Source organism: Anser brachyrhynchus (assembly GCF_964034855.1).
Source record: "Anser brachyrhynchus genome assembly, chromosome: 5".
Lineage (NCBI taxonomy): Eukaryota > Metazoa > Chordata > Aves > Anseriformes > Anatidae > Anser > Anser brachyrhynchus.
Window position 1 is genome coordinate 28,004,460 of NC_137699.1, and position 17,924 is coordinate 28,022,383.

The 17,924-nt window shown below is 36.6% G+C and overlaps 1 protein-coding gene across 32 annotated transcripts in view; it reads left to right on the forward strand.

Moving 5' to 3' along the window:
• Positions 1–17,924, forward strand: part of GPHN (gephyrin) — a 285,375-nt gene that overhangs the window by 258,379 nt on the left and 9,072 nt on the right. For 18 of the 32 annotated variants that reach the window (XR_013952182.1, XM_080595302.1, XM_080595326.1 and 15 more), the window contains 2 exons: positions 327–448; positions 8,288–8,359. Coding sequence is in view for 30 of the 32 variants with exons in the window: in XM_080595302.1 (XP_080451428.1) it covers positions 327–448; positions 8,288–8,359 (194 nt within the window). In the remaining 2 variants the exon portion in view is untranslated. The remainder of the gene's footprint in view (positions 1–326; positions 449–8,287; positions 8,360–17,924) is intronic. The other 14 variants (XR_013952183.1, XM_080595327.1, XM_080595324.1 and 11 more) reach the window with 1 other exon arrangement.

A 17,924-nucleotide genomic window follows, 5' to 3' on the forward strand; every position in this document is an offset into this window, starting at 1 on the left:
CAATGACGTTCCTGTAAAAACCATTTAAGTAGAAGGAATAACTTGGATGGTCTGTGTTTTGATTTATACTGTTTGAGATTAGAAACTTGGTACCCATAAGGAGAAAGAAGGTTTTGCAGAAATAAACCAATAGAAACAAACTAAGCAGCATGGAGGACTGGGCTTCATAAGGCCACTAATTTAAATTCACTAAATCACTTTAAACACGTATTTTACAATAGGTGTCTGACTGACAATGTCCTGTCCAATCTGAAGAATAAAATTCTCATTTGTGTAAAGAAACAGTATTCCAAGGAGACTGACTAATAGTATTCCTGGTTTTATAGCTACTGAATCCTGAAGATGACCTCTTGCCAGGAAAGATTCGAGACAGTAACCGTTCAACTCTCCTAGCTACAATCCAAGAACATGGCTATCCAACAATCAACTTGGGAATTGTGGGAGATAAGTAAGTACCATGTGTTAATAGACATGTCACTTCATATTCATGCAGTTTACTTTATGGCATCTGTGGAGAAAAGAAATACTACAACTGTCACTCGTTGCAAGTGTCACTGAGTTGTGTCAGTGCACATCTTGGAGAAGACATTTTAACCTTTTCATTAAAGAATTAAATAAGTCTGTTCTACTATTAAGAGGAATCATTTGATAAAATTTTTATTGAATGCTGCTTATCTTGTTTTGCCTTCTGTTTGTTGAAGTATCTATTACTGCTGCAAATTGAATTTATTGCTGCAATACAGGCACTGTATTTAATACATGTAAAAGCCCGCCTCTGTGGAGACAATTCTACAGGAACTACACTTTTTTCTGATCCAATAAAGGGAGAAGGAAAGTTTCTCTCAAAGTTAATTTTCCAGGCCAAAATTAATTTAGAGTATAAATTTTTGTCAGATTCTCAATTACTGTCAATTGGTGAAGGCCCCACTGGTGAATATTACTCAACATTTCCAGGAATATGTCAAAGTATTTAAAAGAACCATTTTTTTTTTCCTTTACTGGTCTCTCTATTTTGATTGCAATAGAGTGACACCCTGTGATCAGTCTTTCTGTTCATCTGACAGTGATTGCGCCTTGTTTCCCACTGGTACTAAAGCCAGTCACTCTCCTGTTGAGATCTCTAGAACAAGTGATTGAAGTGTTCAGTCTTTTGTCCTTTGCAAGACTTCAATGCCTGTTATTCATGGCTTGAGTTTCTCATAACATACTTCCTCAATTTATTGAGCCCCAAAGGCTTTGAACTGGCTTTCTTGTTTCTCATTTTGGGTATCAAACCAACTGACAGAGTTGGGAGTTGTTCAGGTTCACTTTCACCTGTTAGAGAAGCATGGTATTCTTTACGTGTGGTTAGAAGTAAGGCTAGATCAGAAATAAAAAAAAAAGGAAAAAATGAATCACAGCATTTGCATTTCATGTTGACTGATAACAGAATTCCCAAACAGGGTTATTGCTAGGGAACAGCTTATTCAGGACCAGACTTCCTTAGCATAAGATCCAGTACAAAATATAGCTTGAGAGAAAATATATGAATGGGCTGACCAGTGTGTGGTTTTATGATATCTGAACCAACCTGAGTGATGGCTCCAGGAAACGCAGTTGTATTTGAAGCGTTCGTACATGGAATGTGACACACAGGAACCAAAGTGGTTCTTGTGACCTTAGAGGAAGCAAATCCTTCTGGATACTCTCTCTCTGCACCCAGGCACCCCTCTTGCTTCTCTGATTGGCAAAACTCAATTGCTGTTCCAAATAGTAATAAATACCAAAAAACTCCTACCTGTGAATGCTTTCAATTTCAGGTGGAGATTTCATACAGAGCCTAAACTCATGCAATTATTCTTTCCAGGAATGGTACCCAAATGTTCTGGATCTCTAGAGCATCTTGTGTATTATAACAACTTTTAAAGACCTTAAAGCACAGGTAACAGAGTTCCCAAATAAAACAAATATAATCAGAGATCAGGTTCTAGATCCACATATCTGAGAAAAAAGGAGACAGCCACAAAAAAAGCTCTTAGTCATAGTCAACACCTGTGAATCACTGCTACATAAAAGTAGGGCCAGCAGGCTTTTTTCCCAACAAAATATTGGAGTTGGAAATTTTTTCCACCTGTCTGAACAAATAGTAGTTACTGTCATCAAAGCACTAAGAAGAAGCTACTTTAACAATGGGTTAATTCAATGGAAAAGATGCTTTCCCTGAACATCTTTGTGGTAGCCCCTCTGACGGAGTATAAAGTTTGCTTGTTCTTTATAGTCTTTATTGCCTTGCCCTAACCAAATACGTATAGTCTCAAATTTGCTGTGAAGGTAGCGCCATCAAATGGCGCTAATTTAAGTCTAATTTAGGGTCATCATGCAAAACTATAGCCTTTTACTTCATTGCCTTCAGAAAGTTTTTCTATAACCTCCTACATCCTGAAACCATGGAGATCCATGGGCGTAGAGTGTCTGTGAAGATGATTAACCTTGAAAGCTCTCAGTAATAAATACAAGTAATTTTAGTGAGATTTAAGACCCAAGTAAATTTTTTACTTTTCTGGCATAAGTATGTTTTGCAACCCTTTTTTACTTCTTGGATGCTAGCTGAAAAGCAGACAGCAAACATATATATCAGTCAAAGGTAAACAAGTGTCTGCAGCTTTGCTTTCAGTTTTGAGGTTGACAACTTTTGAATTCTCCCTATTAAAACGTTCTCTGTGTCTCAAGATAGTATTACCTTGGCAAGGGTGATAAGAGATTCTTTTCAAGCTTTCACTTTCGTGCTTGGGGAGTCATTTCTGCAGACATAGTTACTTTAGTTTATAGATCAGAAGTAGTGAGCCTCCAATTCTAGAGTGATTTTGTACTTCACAGTAGTTTTGAAAGAATAATTTGATACTGTTGACTTAGACAAAAATCTTCACCACCTGATACCAGCATCTTATCTTCAGTCTTTTTTTTTCTTTCATATTTACATGCCCAATTCATGTATTTACAACAAAATGCATCTGAAGTTCTGTTTCAGTCAAAGGAAAAATCTGGTTGTGTAAATTAGTTTGATAATCAGTATTATCTCATTATGTAGTAAAGTTACTGGGATAATGTTGTCCCTGTGGATATTTCAGTATATATCTTTCTGACTAACATGACTGCTTTGATGGAGTACCATGGCACTTGAAAAAATGCAAGATTTTTACCAGTGATCTTATGAAAGGTACAATTTTGATGTTTTGCTTAGCATGCTTGTAGAAAAGATGAATGAGCGTTTAGTGTCTGTTAAATGGTTTACTGGAGTTAAACCATAGATTATGTTTGTGTGTGTTCATATATATGTGCAGTTTATTTTGTACCTATGTACATATGTATATATATTCATGGTGAAAAAGAGGAAGACTATATCCCTGCAATACATATAGAACAGTTGCAGTGAAAATACTAGCAAACAATACTTTTCAGAAGGGAAAATTAAAAATTTGTAGTTGTTTCTTCAAAGACCTCACTGTGACATAATTCTCCGTTTCCTGTATTTCACATTTTGGGCTTGCATTTTTTTCTCTTTTTTCCTATTTCTTTTTGCTTATACATTTTACATTGAGTAAATTTTTACATTTTACTGGGAGTGGCACTTCCTGCCATTTCACTGGAGTTCCATTGACTGGAGTTTGAGAGAACAGTTAATAGGGAGTGCAGTTGAATATTACTATTGTTATAACAGGTCAACTTTTCTAACGAGCTTGGAAATTCTTTCAGTCACACATAAGGAGCTAATACTCAAGAGTGAAAATTGTTTTAGGGTAGTATTTGTGAAGACAAGGTTAGAGGTTCCTGTAACTCATGTCGTCAGCATATGAGTCACTCAGAGGTATTTATGTAAGAAAATAGCGTGTCCAGCTGAGGCGTGAACACAGTGACAGATGCTTCAAAGCCCGGGACTGTGCTATACAAGGACACGTTCCAGCAGAGAATGTGAAAGGATGGAGGAGCGTGGAAGCTCTGTGGGTGGCTGCAGAGTAGTTAGGTGCACTTTAAAAATGTCTTTGCATATGAATTTTATGTTGTTATGTTTTAAATGGCCACTCAAGTTTTACTTCTATATTTGTATTCTCAACAGAAACTAGTATTTTACTTATTTTGGACCATTTTAATAATTTCTGAGATTGTTGTTGTTTCCATTCTCAGAAACTGTATCGGACTTGATATTCAAAATTTTAAAAAGTAAATCCAAAATACATAGAGAGAATCTGTAGTTAAAAATACTAGAAGCAAGTAATAGGAGAAAAGAACAGACCTGGAAAATGCTATAGGGCTGAAGCTATGGCTAGCTAAAAGACAAGATTTTCTCTGTGTTCTTAGTACAAAAAAAAATAAAGCAGTCTGTATAAAAACAAGCAGTCTGAAAAGCACACATCTCTGAGGTAGAAATGAAGGATATTCCTCCAGAACTACTCCAATACTACAGAAATACATGCAAAGCCAGGAAGGGAAGAACCCTTCTGATGTTGTCCTTCGTGTTAGAATTTGTCTGAATCACAGAATCGCTTGCTAAAAAATTACAAAGACAGCTGACCAGTTAAAACTGGCACTCCAATATACTTTTGTCAGTTTTTTCATGTAGCAAGACCAAGTAAAAAAGGCTTCTAATTTCATTTCCTTTGCTTATAGTCTGTGAAATTAGATGCTTCTTTGGAAGCCATTGATCAAAACAAAAGTTACATCTCTGTTCTGAGCTATAGAACTCAATTAACCTAATTATCAGGATATTTTTGTGTCTGTTGATTTCATTTGTGATGTTCTTTGTATCCAATGGTTATTTAAAGCTATAACGTTTAGCCTTAGCAAAATCTGCTATAGAGTGAGCCTTCTGTTTAGAAAGTCATCTTCCATTTTGACAGTTTTCCTTTTATAGGAGACTCTTTTATTAAACTTGATGAAAAATTTTGATCACATATATAATTAATTCAGTTTCCTCATCTGCTTTTACCTTTGTTTGAGTGCATTTTTCTCTTCTCTGCATTCTTTTCCCTGTTTTCTAATTTGCTTATCATTTTTTCTCAGAGACACATTAATACCATTAGCTGCTTCCAGCTGCATTTTCATTTATGAGCTTCTGATTGCACAATAGAGACAGAAAGAATTTCTTCTTCCTTCAGGAGAGAAATTTAGGAAATTCACATTATCTGCTCAGTTGCTTTGAAAATTGATCAGAATAGTTACAAAATCAGCAGCATTTTAACTTTCTTGTATGTTGTGTGATAAATAAGCGTATGAGAGCTCTTCTACGTTAGAAGTGATTGCTTTCTCATTTATATGCCTCTGTCTTATGACGTATCGGTTAACATAAAGCTCCTAAGTGACAGGTAAACCCATTAAAAATCACCCTTGCTGTTGTGACATTACTGTATGATATCCCTAGAATAGAGGTTTTGAAAATGTCTCCATATATTCAAAGGGATACTAAGACCTGACTCATTCAAGGATTTAGCCTGCTTGAATTTAATATTTGCCGTCCAAAAAGAGGTTTAAATCTTTTGTAGTTGTGTGGGTTGCATGTAATTACCAGTATTATAATCCAGATGGAACATCTGGAGTGGAGGCAGAAAATTCTGCATGCAGTATCAGCTTAACATATATCAGTCATTATATGAGTTAGAATATGAGCTATAGGCAGAATTCAGACAGAATCCTAGCCTCTTCCCTGCACCAGTTTAATGCCCTGCACCAGTTTAATGCCCTGCACCAGTTTAATGCCCAACTTGGCTACAATCAAATACACATTGAGCAGAATTATAATTACTAATGAAATATAATTACTAATATCATTTAACAAATAACTGCAAGAAAAGCTCTGTTATAGGAAAGGCAGGAAGTCAAGTATTACAATATTAGTTTTTGCTGAATTGGCTCCAGTTCTAGATCTGCTCAAACAACGATGGTGTTACAAAGGGTGGTCATAGCCTAATGAATCTAGGGACACTGGGTAGTGGTTTGAAGGTAGTTCATATAGGGAGGTCTTCTCTTTCATCATGCCCTTCCAAAACTCTTTCAAGCATAAATGTTTAATGTCTGTCACAAATCTCAATAATCATTAGGGCAAACTCAGATAGATTGTAATATGTGACAAGTCATCTCTTCTAATGCACATACTTGAATCTGGAAGCACAAAGAAACATCTCAGCCAAACTAGAGGTGAAAAAAGAAAAAGAAGTTCAGAAAACAGGTAGTGCAAGTCCCAGGGGGTCTTCTGTACTGGTATAAAGCTATATAGTGTGACACATAACGGGGTAAAATGTCTGGTGTGAGGCTAATGCATAACTGTGTGTCATTCTCATATTTGTCCTCAACAGTCATGGACTTATTTCTGAATTGGCATTTCTAGAGTCACCACCCAGAAGTAGAGCATGACACTGAACAGCAAATAAATAAGGAGGTCAAAATGCTATGAAAATTCTCCTACATTTACAAATGGAGGGAATCTGTAAATGTATTTGTTGGAGAAAAATAAAAAACAATTTGAATTCATAATGTCATTTGGGCACATCTGTAGTTTCAGTTGGCCTTGTAGAAGATCATTGTGAGAGCCTGAGTATTACATAGAGTTTAGCAGCTTTCCAGAAAAAATTCTCAATGTTTGAAACTGCTGACCGTAATGATGATTAAAGCAGAAGCTGAGATTGCTTATGAAATATGAAAGTGTTTTGTATGTCACTTCCTGAGACACAGTGACCCTATATCAAGAATCAGAGACTGACTTTGTTCTCTGAAGAACAAACGAGGAAATGAGGCTATTTCAGAAAATGGCAATCTTAGGAAATCTGTCAGAAACAGACTGACATCTAAACTTATGACCTGAATAGTTTTAATATTTTCCCATGACTGCCAAACAGCATTAGCAAGCATTGGATCTGACTGACCCTTTCTGTGGTGACCTCTGAGGAGAAACCAGGTGTGGATTTACAAGGTGATAAAAAAGGATTTTAGATTTCATGTTAGTAATGTTGGTGTGTATCTATAACAGTATAACATTGTACAATCATATTGGCCCAGTCTTCTCACATTCCTAACTCAGAAAGGATCTGTGTTTGCCCAGAAATGATCTTTGAAATGACAGACTGCAGCTGCTATGTGCAGGATCAACTGAGCCTGGTTTGAGAACTGGGGGAAGTTGCTATTGTTGATGCTCAGCTGAACAGAAGAAAGGACTCAAGAGCTGCACAATGACTTTTCATCATTGGGTGCATTTCATCTTGAACATCTTATTTTCATTTTTTTAAAAGAGACATTCATAAATCTTCATGTCAAATGAAGATTTTTTTACATTTTACATTTACTTGTCTTACATTTTAAGACAATTAGAGGAAAAATCAAAGTAAAGTCTTTTACTACCTAAAGCATATAAAAGGTATTTGTCTGTTATCTAGAGAGAACAAAACATAGATTTCACGTTACTTCATATTGCTGTTACAAAGGACACTATCTAAAAATGATTTCTTCTCAGTCAAACTGACTTGGAAGAAGTATATGTATAAGGAAATGCTCTCTTCATAAAATAGAAATTCGTAGCAAAACATTAATTATTTTAAATATGGTCCTAATAGCAGTAACTATTTCAATTTGTGACATTTTTTCTAATCCTGCCTCTTGGAGCAGAGTAGCTGGATGTGGAGCTTCTCGTTGATGAAGAGGCATTGACCAGGAAATTGTAAAAATAGTATAAATATAGCCTTTTGTCCCTTGTAGTCAAGAAAGTGATATTTAATGTGCCCTGAGAACCATTTCCTGAATAGGAAGCCAGAAAGTTCTTTGCATTGTAATTTAGTATACCACAATACACTATAGATTTGTTTGCCCCAAATTTTCTTCCCCCTATTTTATATTTTAAGCAGGGGTGAGTAAAATGTTTTAACAGGGGCCTTCTCCAAATAGTTTCCCATTAGCTGTGGTCTTCCTTCCAATGTTTCATTTTGCTTTGTCTGGAAATCAAGAGTAAAGAAATATCTCCTTAGATTCTGCAAGTAAAGATGAACTACACTGTGTTGGCATGCCCAGTTGAGCCCAACTTCTCCTGTAACTTAGCTCTTCATCCTTGTGAGAAGCCTGTCCAACCTGTAGCAGAACTGTGGTGTTCCCTTACACCCCTTTCTCTTCGTTGGCTGGCCTCTCAGGGATGAAGCATTTCCCATGACTGTTTTGAATATTCGGAGCCACCAAGGGGGACACAGCCAGGCAGAGAGCATTCCGTTCACCCCAGGAGCCTCTCTCCTTCCCTGGCTCTTTATTATACCCCTTCTGCTTCCTTTACCCTCAGGAAGCCAGATGTTTTTAAAGAAGAAGGGACACAGAGCTTCCAGAACACTGCGGAGACAGGCCTACCAGATTGGTGAGCACCGTTTTTAAAACACTTGGGACATGGAGGCACATGCATGCTCACAGGCAGGCTCGACTAGGTGTCTGTCAGTGCAGAGCTTTGAGCACCGATTCTACCAATGGTTGCCACAGAGAAGCAAATGGTATTTTATTCTGTCCGTCAAATGCTTATGCACAGTGCACTATAGGCATATATGGCTCCACAATGCTGATAGAATTAAAGTTCTGTTAAAAGCATGAGAGATTACATTACTCATCAGTAGCAGGGAATGCCTTTATCCTTCAAATTTTTTCGCCTTTCAAAATAGAGCAAAATAGGAATACACCTGCTTGTAGGTAGTAGTGGAGTACACCTCTAGGGAAGCCACTGTTATGACTCTTCATAACTTATTTTTATGCATACTTATTTTTCCATTACCATGCTGATCATCTCTAAAGCAGGCTAACTGGAATGTTCGTGAAATCTCTAAACAGTCCACTATGCTTTTTTTTTCCCCAAAAATACACATACACTATCTCCTTACAGATATATATATATATATATATATATATATATATGTACTTATTTCCTATCACAGGCAGGTCAAAGGGGCAGGAGTAGTAACAAAAGGAAAATAAGCTATTTGTAAATTTCTCCATTAACAAAAAGAAAAAATAGTTTGTATAGATTGATTCTTGTGGGAATTAAAAATGGACAGAAAAATAATGAAAAACCTATTAAAAGCTAGTACCTGAAAACTTCAGGCATGTAAGGACTCTCAGTGAGGTTAATGAGCCTATTTTTATAGCAGAAGGTTGCAAGATTGAATTATATCTTAACGTTTGCTTTGCATACTAGAAAAACAAGCTTCTGTGCTCATTACTGAATCAATCTGTCATATCCTTAGCCTTCAAAAGACTCGTTCTTGTTTAGCAATTGGTTATTCCTGCTGAAGCCAGATTGTCATAAATCTAGATCTTCCTCATTAAATTGACTAAAGAACAGCCCACTAGAATCTTATGCGATATTCTACACATCTCAAAAAACTTAACTGCAATTAGCTTACAAGCATCTGCAGTCTTTAAAACATTTTAATTAAATATGAAGAACATGATGTAGATTGTCTGCCTTTATCAGAAGTTGCTTGGAAACTGGAATCTAGCAGGAGCTGATCAACTTGAAATTCCTCATACGAGTCTAATCACATATCATTACTAACAACTTAAATCTGGAGGACACATATTAAAAGAGCCTTTGGGTATTTGTAAGCCGTGCTAGGGCAAACACCAACAAAAAGAGCTGGTAAAGTAAAGCCCTGCTACCTGTAACAGGAGAAATGAAAAAACGCTTCTGCTTCTGGAGCTGGAGAAAACACCATGAGTATTTTCTTACATGAAAAACATCTTTGTGCTTGAAAGAATATAGCCAAGTATTACAGATACAAATGAAGTTCTAGTTTCTTCCATTGATTATCAGCTGTTAAAAAAAGTGACTGGCTCACCTGAAACAAGATAAGTTTCTCTTCTGTTCCTTCTTTTCACTTAGTTCTCATAAGCTGTAATTTACTCTTCATATAGAATTTGTATTATGTTTTAGTATTTTTTATTTTATGACATTTTCTTAAAATAAAACAAACAAAAACTATTAAGATATAGCCAGTAACAAGAAAAAAATTTTTGAAGGCACTTTCCTATTTTCTCTGACCTGTGGCTGCCAGGTCAGTTTTCTTCTGGAGACAGACATTTTTTCACGTGACTAAGCCATGTTTCTGTCAAAGGTTGTGTTTTTCAGAGAAAGCCTTCATTTTGAGGCACTGCATTTAGGGACTGCATTTCTACCTATCACAGAGACATGCCTACTGTAGTTCAAGAGCAATTACACTAATTTACAGAATTTAGCTCTTGAATTCTTACATAAAATTGAAGCTAAAGCAAAATGTTAATAAGGTAGGAAATTCCACGATAACTATGCCATGACACCACGTGCCAGATTTTGTAATACTGTCTGCTTTCTATAAGCACCTAGCACTAGTTACATCAGTAGCAATATTCTACTTTCAGTGATGTCTGTATAAGCCATTTCTCATATTCCATAAGTTCTCAGAGAGAGAACTAACCAGCAGAACCATATTTACTCTTCAGACTCACAAATGCACTGTCATCTTTGCTGATGAGCAATGTCTTTGGCATTGATTATCGTACTGTGTGGTGTAATCTTCAATCATATTAGTTCAACCCAACTACAATTACAATTGTGGAATATTTTCCACTCCAAAAGTAAAAAAACTTTTCAGTGAATCCATATAGACTAAGAAGGAAGATAAAATAGAAACTACTATATTTAGTATTGAAATCCCATCCAACTTTCCGGAAAATATAATGGATTTCTGGTAGGTATTGGAATTGAATCTCTAAGGTTCATTGTCCTCAACCAATAAAATAGCCGGGGAAAATTTATTGATTAATGGAAATCAGCAGTTCTCAGACTCCTCCTTTCTTTAAGCGGATGCATGCTAGTCTGGATTTAGATTGGATATTGGTGCTGTTACAAGCATCTAAGCATCGTGCTTTTGTCTCCAGACACTGGGGAAATAATCATCCAGAACCAGTCACCCTAAAAAAAAGGAATCCTTTAACACTTAAGTTTACTCCAAGACAGTGTTCTACCAGCAACAACACCAAAGTGCTCAGTGGTATACAATGGCACAGCACCTGAAGACCAGAACCTACTATCAAAAGTTTGTTCCTGTACTTTCAGTCTTGATGAAAAATATCACAGTAATTCACAAGCAAATGATTGCAGATGAATGAATGTACACAAGCAGCAGACAAGAATGGGATACAGAGCCAACCATCAATGATGTAATGGCATCATATAGGAATGTACTCCACAGTACATAAAGCACCTGGCTGCTACAACATGGGAGCTTTTCCTGTTGCATTCCCACTGCTATCTCTGTTCTTACCGTCTCTTGTCTTTTGTCATTCTGTTACATATATGAGTGGGACTCTTCTGAAACAGTCCATAAAAACAGTGGAGTACATTGTCACCCAGATGCAAAGTTTAAGACATTGGACAGATCTCGTGGTAACTTGAATTGGAGTTGAACACCTCTAAGCAAAGTCTTTTTGAGTTCATAGATTGTACGTGAAAAAGATTACTCTGGAAAATAGTGTTCTTATTTGCAGCAGCATCAATTAAAGGAACAGCAAAAAGTAAAAAAGACGGGTTCTTTTTATGTTGCTATCAGATAAACAAAGCTTGCGTACTCATGTTAAACAAGGCAAATGCTACGGTAATTATTGCAGCTTTCCTCACAAGCTGGCCTATATTCTTAGGAAAAACATGTTGCATCTGTTCAAAGTGATCCAGGGGAATACCACAGAAGGTAGAAGGAAGAAACATTATGAGAACATGATGGAATACAGTAGAGAATTTTGAAACAAATACAGTTTAAGAAGAGTGCCCATATGTTCTTACATACATCATCAAAGTTGAATCAGTTTCTACTTTAGAAAACCATACTAGTCAAAACACAGAGTTCCTATTACCTTCAAAATATACTCTACGGAAGTTGGCTTTAGTTAGCTAAACCTTATGGGGCATCTATTCACTATTCCGCATCCTGCAAATTACTGATATGCAAAATATTCGTCTCAGCCATGAGGTGAGAAGTGCGTGACAGACTTTGTCTTTATGCCCAGCTGCATCCATCTCTTCATTTTGAAATCTGTCACCTCAACTGAATGAGCACAAGAAGAAAAATGAGTTAATCAAAAAGGATCAAATCCATATCCTGTCTCTCCTCAAATGGAAATGTCATTGCGCTTGATGAGATCTCTGTCTGAGTACAGTAAGTACTCTTGGCTTTTTGATGAAAGTTTTCGTTTATTAAATTCTTTGTTGTTTTTCCTTTTCTTTTTCTTTTTTCTGAGGTGGAAGTAGAAACTATCAGGATCTTTTCACACGAGGAAAATTTCTAGCAGGTCCTTGTAGTTTTGTTAAATTTTTTCTTCTTCTGGGAGATCTGTTTAACTGAAATTAGGCGTCAGAAGATGCAAAAACAGCACAAGCCAGTGTTCCACATGGAAGCAACCATAAAATGCTACACTCTAGGTACCTGCAGATGATGGCACATAGACTTTCAAAGTTTGCCGTCAACTGCTGTAGTTCAGAGGAGCAGCTGATCTACTTTGGTCTTCAATGTGATTAGTGTAGAGCCACTGCTAGCACTTCTGTTTTCACTATGTGTGCAGGAATCTATAGATCCTCTGAGTCTGTGAGGAGTCATGTTTGAAGGGGTACTTATTTCAGCATGTAATTGAAATGTATAAGACATTTTCCAATGAAGTAAAACAGTAGACAAGGAAGGTTATCCAGCTCTGCTTTTTACTCACATAAGGCACTTCTGGATGCATCTGGCACGTTATGATGCATGCATATCTTTTTGTATTTATGCCCAATATATTTGGAAAGCACTGAGGTTTAAGGTGCTAAATGTGATGTTTTGCATGCACCAATTTAAAAAGTAGTTTTCCAAAAGTAGTTTTCCAAAAATAATCTGGGTTTATAGAAGCCTGGGCTGCCATGTAGAAGAATATGACTATCAAAAGAATTTCTATTAGTCATTCAACAGTAGTAGCTGTATATGGCAAAGTACAACAAGGACTGAAAATGACTGTCAGATAATGAGATTGTTTTGAACAAATGAGACAGCTATGGCAAGAACTTGGTGGAAATGGTCCTAGAAATCTGGAATGAACTACAGATTCTGCACTGTGACAATGTATTGATAAGTCAGTAGTAACTAAATGTCCCAGTTCAGTTTTACAGGGATCACACGTTTTACTACTGAGGGGTAGGTCATGCAGCTCAGGATTTGTTGTTATTTGTTTTCTGAATTAATGATATAACTGAACAGTTCATAGAATCATAGAATCAGTCAGGTCAGAAAAGACCTGTAAGATCATCTAGTTCAACCTTTAACCTAGTACTAACATGCACCACTAAACCGCGCTACTAAGTTCTACATCTACGTGTTTCTTGAAGACCTCCAGGGATGGTGACTCAACCACTGCCCTGGGCAGCCTACTCCTGTGCTGCACAACCTTTTCCATAAAGAAATTTCTCCTAACATCGAACCTAAACTTCCCCTGGCACAACCTGAGGCCATTTCCCCTCATCTTATCACTCAGTGCTTGGGAGAAGAGCCCGATGCCTACCTCGCTACAACCGCCTTTAGGGTAACTATAAAGTACAATAAAGTCTCCCCTGAGACTTCTCTTCTCCACGCTAAACACCTCCCAACTCCCTCAGCCGCTCCTCATAAGGCTTGTTCTCTAGACCCTTCACCAACTTTGTGGCCCTTCTTTGGATATGCTCCAGCACCTCGATGTCCTTCTTGTAGTGAGTCTTGTAGTGAGTTCAGTTGCCCATAGCTCAAATTGATGGTGTTAAGGGTTGTATCACAGATGAGGTTGACAGATTTATAATTCATGACGGTAAATCAAAACAATAGGATCAACAGAAATTAATTAACAAACATTGATTTTATTTGGAAGAGAAAACTATACTGTAATTTAAGGTACTTAAAAGTGGCACTTTAAGCAGAGAATTCTTTGGTCCTGACTGCACTGTAGCTATTTTTTGATAGAGAGAAGGGAAAAAAACCTTTTACATAGTTGATGACTATTTTAATGAGGCTTGTATCATTTTCTTGTTCAAGCTCTTAAGCTCTTGTATATCTTTTCAGTTTGGTGACAGATCAGCAATCAAGTGCTGCATAACAGTTTTCCACAAAACAGCTTTGATAATCAGATTTTTTCATGAATATAGAAGGTGTTCCTATTCTGGTACACTGCCATCCTGCAAAGGCTCTCTTCAAATTAATGAAATCAAATGGCATGTCAACTGAAATGACATGCATATGCTTACTGGATTGTACACATGCTGCTGACACTATACAACAGATATCCTCCAACTAATTTCCAGATTGTAGTATGCTTTCTGTTTCATAAAACTAAATAAAGATCAGGAAATTGAGGTGGTAAAATAGATGTTCTGTTTATCAGGCTGGTGTAATTAGTTGAGAGTATTAAGATATACATAAAAGTACATGGGCTCTTTATATAAAGCTTTATGTCTGCATCTTTAAAAATGTAAGTACAATACACATACACTTGTGCAGACACAACCTGCTGTAAATGGAGATTTCTTTCTTTTTTGAGAGAAAGTTTGGATTTGTCCTTACCTGTATGAATAGTTTCGTAAACTTCATGTAATCTTTATAGAACAGATTTTTTTCATTGTATTCACAGAAGATGCTGGGATGTAATCCGAAGTATGCAGAGAGTTCTGTATATAGTTTCTTTAATCAATTATCAATTCCAGCATGTAAGAAAAGCACGCTCTCTTCTCTTGCAGTGTCACACTGACTTTGAAAATCACCAAATGATACAGAATAGTTTTGCTATCTGGAAATGAGACTTCCCATCAAAATCTCCTTTACATTGATTAAGGCATTCACTATTATATTTGAGCACCTGGTACAGTCCTGTCCACACACAAAAGAAAATAAAAATAAATAAAAAATCCAATAGCACTTTTGGAAGACATTTTTAAGGATTTATTCTAGTAAATGAGACCATTGGTCTAGCTAATCCAGTATCCTGCCCCTAGCAATTGCCAGGGTTTCAGAAGAAAGCTTCTGATCTGTACCTGCTCAGACATGAGTGTCACTTCTCAGCTTCACAGTGATTTGTCACAGGCCCATTAGAATGATCTTGTCTTATTATGCTCAGATGCCAAAATTATTTTGTCTGTTCTTCCAGAAGTTAATAGTCTTAAGTTATTTATTCAATTTCTATGTGAATCCAAAGGAGAAGCTGCTCATTTTTATGCAATAAATGAAAAGAGAATTAATATCTTGTTATCTGATTATATTTATATCAAATATTTGTTAATGTGCAATCTGAGTGATAACTCTGCATGAACTCCACTAAAGACAATGGAAATGTTTGCTGCAATGTTGATTGAACATTACAGCAGGTGACTCCTGTCATTAGAGTGTCTTGTATTAACTGCAGAAGTGAAACTACCAGCTTCGATTAGGATATAAAGAAGGTTAGATAGACTTGAGTGACAAAAAGTATGCCAAATATGGCAAAAGAAAGAAGCCTGCTACAAAGACAAGTGAGGAAATCCAGTAAATCTTTCCTTCAGAATGAAAGCAAAACTAGTGTAATCATTCAGTTTATTATTATGTTTCTGTCATATCTTTCATTTGGAGGAATTCAATTCATTTTGCAACTAACTGAAGAGGATATGCAGTGCTATTGGTTGAAAATTTTAGCAATAGAATTTTTAAATATTTTCCATTATAAAGATGTTAAAAAAATGATATATTATGCAAGGCATTCTACTGGAAATGCTAAAAAACACACCAAGTTCAGTAATCTTAATCTTTTTACATGGCATGTAATAAAAAAAACTCCATGATGAACTACCTTCAGTGGTATGCTACTGTCGTAAACAAAGTTGTGAATTGAGCCCTCACCTGTTCTGAGACTGGGTTTATTTTGTTTTGTTTTGTTTTTTCCTTTGGCAAGAAATACTATATTTTATAAAAATATATATTTAGTATATAAAATAAATATTTTCAGTATATAAATAAGAGCACTTCCATTCTATTTAACAGTAGTTATATATAGACTTGTTTGCTTTTTACTGTTCCTTCCATTATTCTCAAACCACAACCAAAAGCAAGCACGCTTCATAATCCAGAATTAGAATCTCCTCAGACAAGTGGTCTTGCTGCCTATGAATAACCTTTAAATAATTGAGCAAGATAAAATGAAACAGCCTGAAGCAAGCTCCAGATAAGATCCTCACCTGCATCGCAACATAATGAGGAAACTGTACTGAAAGCAGTCTTAGCCTAAGAATAATGGCATGAACATCTGTCATCGCGCTTCAGCAAGGCTTATATCCACCTGTGTAATGAATACGTACGTGTTCCTTGGGGCATTCCAGCCTGCACCCTTGTTCACAAGTATTAAGGAAGACTTAGATGCTGAGCAACTTCTGTTACAAATTATAATAATCTTAAGCAATATCTTACTGCATGCAAGTTGCTTCTTAGACCATCAATATGAAACAATTGGTTCTGAAGAAGACACAACTATAGCCAACAGCAGACTTGTTTTTTTCTTCTAGCCTTCAAAACTAGTGAAGACCCATGCTGTTTTTTGAATAAAATGATACTGAGATTTCAGAAGGGGCAGCTGAGAAAATGTCTCTGTTTCCTGAAGAACAAAGAAGGAGATGGTTGTGTTTGAGTCTGTACATTTTATAATCTCCCCTCCACACCCCCCCAAAAAAATGTGGTTTAGCCATTCATTTGTAGGCTAGTCAGAGTATCCAAGATACGCACTACCATAAAACAACTTGCCACTTAAGACCTTACATGAGTCTTGGAGTCACACCACGGTATGTACAGCCACTGCTTCCATTAAAACATGGCAATATTTAATTACAGCTGATTGCTTACAGTCTATGCTGTGGCATCAGTAATGTGCTTTTCTTTCTGCTGTAATTTGTTGCCTACCTCTTACAAAGCAGTATAACCTCAAGAGTGGCTGTAATCCAACATAAACAGAAAAGTTGTGCAGGTTAACCACACTGTGTGATGCCAAAGAGGATGCTGCATCAGTCACTGGAAATGGTGGAGAAAGGGTCCTGGAGTCTTTCTGCCTGGAAGGCAACCAGGGTGGAGGATACTGGACGGCTCTCTGCTGGATAGATGAGGAGTGTGCAGAGTTGCATGCACCTGAATTATCCACTCACTGAGGGAGTGCAGTTGTCCTTGTGTTACATAAAATGTAATGCACCCAGCAAGAAGTAATGCTAACTGCTGCTTAAGTCATATTTCACCAAGCCATGGGCAAAGACAGGATTCTCAGAAGAAAGGATTTCTCTTTCTGAGTCCTTCTGGAACACACAAATTCTGCTAGTCTCTGAAAGGTCAAAGAGGACTTGCACAGTATTTCTGATTTTCCTGTTTCCAGTTCAAACCCCAAAATAACTGCAGGGATTCTATTTTTTAGTGACATATAGCAGAAGTTCCCAAAGTATAGCCGACATGCCATTTGCAGTATGAGGAGCCTTGATAATCCATTTTAATATGTTTTGTAATTGTAGTATAACACTTAACTGAGGTCCTGTAGTCCAGATGAATTCCCTTATACAGTTGCTAGCATTATTGCTAATTCTTTGAACGGCATTCCGGGAAGGAACAGCCTCCTATAAAAATAAATTTCAGAATACTTAAAGGAAAAAGACAGTGTTGAAGGAACATTACATACAGTCCTAGAAATTGGTTAGCCTCTGGTCAGTTCACAAACGTTAAATGCAAAGTATGCATTTAATGTCTTGAAAATTGTTTTGGATTCCTTTAGTATTCTTGTATAATTTGTGTTACCGAGTCCCGACACTGTGTGCCTTTAAGCTCTGTGTTAGCATCAACACTGCTGTTAGGCAGAGGATGGCTACTTCAAAATTACAATTCCTGTTTAGATCTTAAAAAAAAGAGAGAGATTTA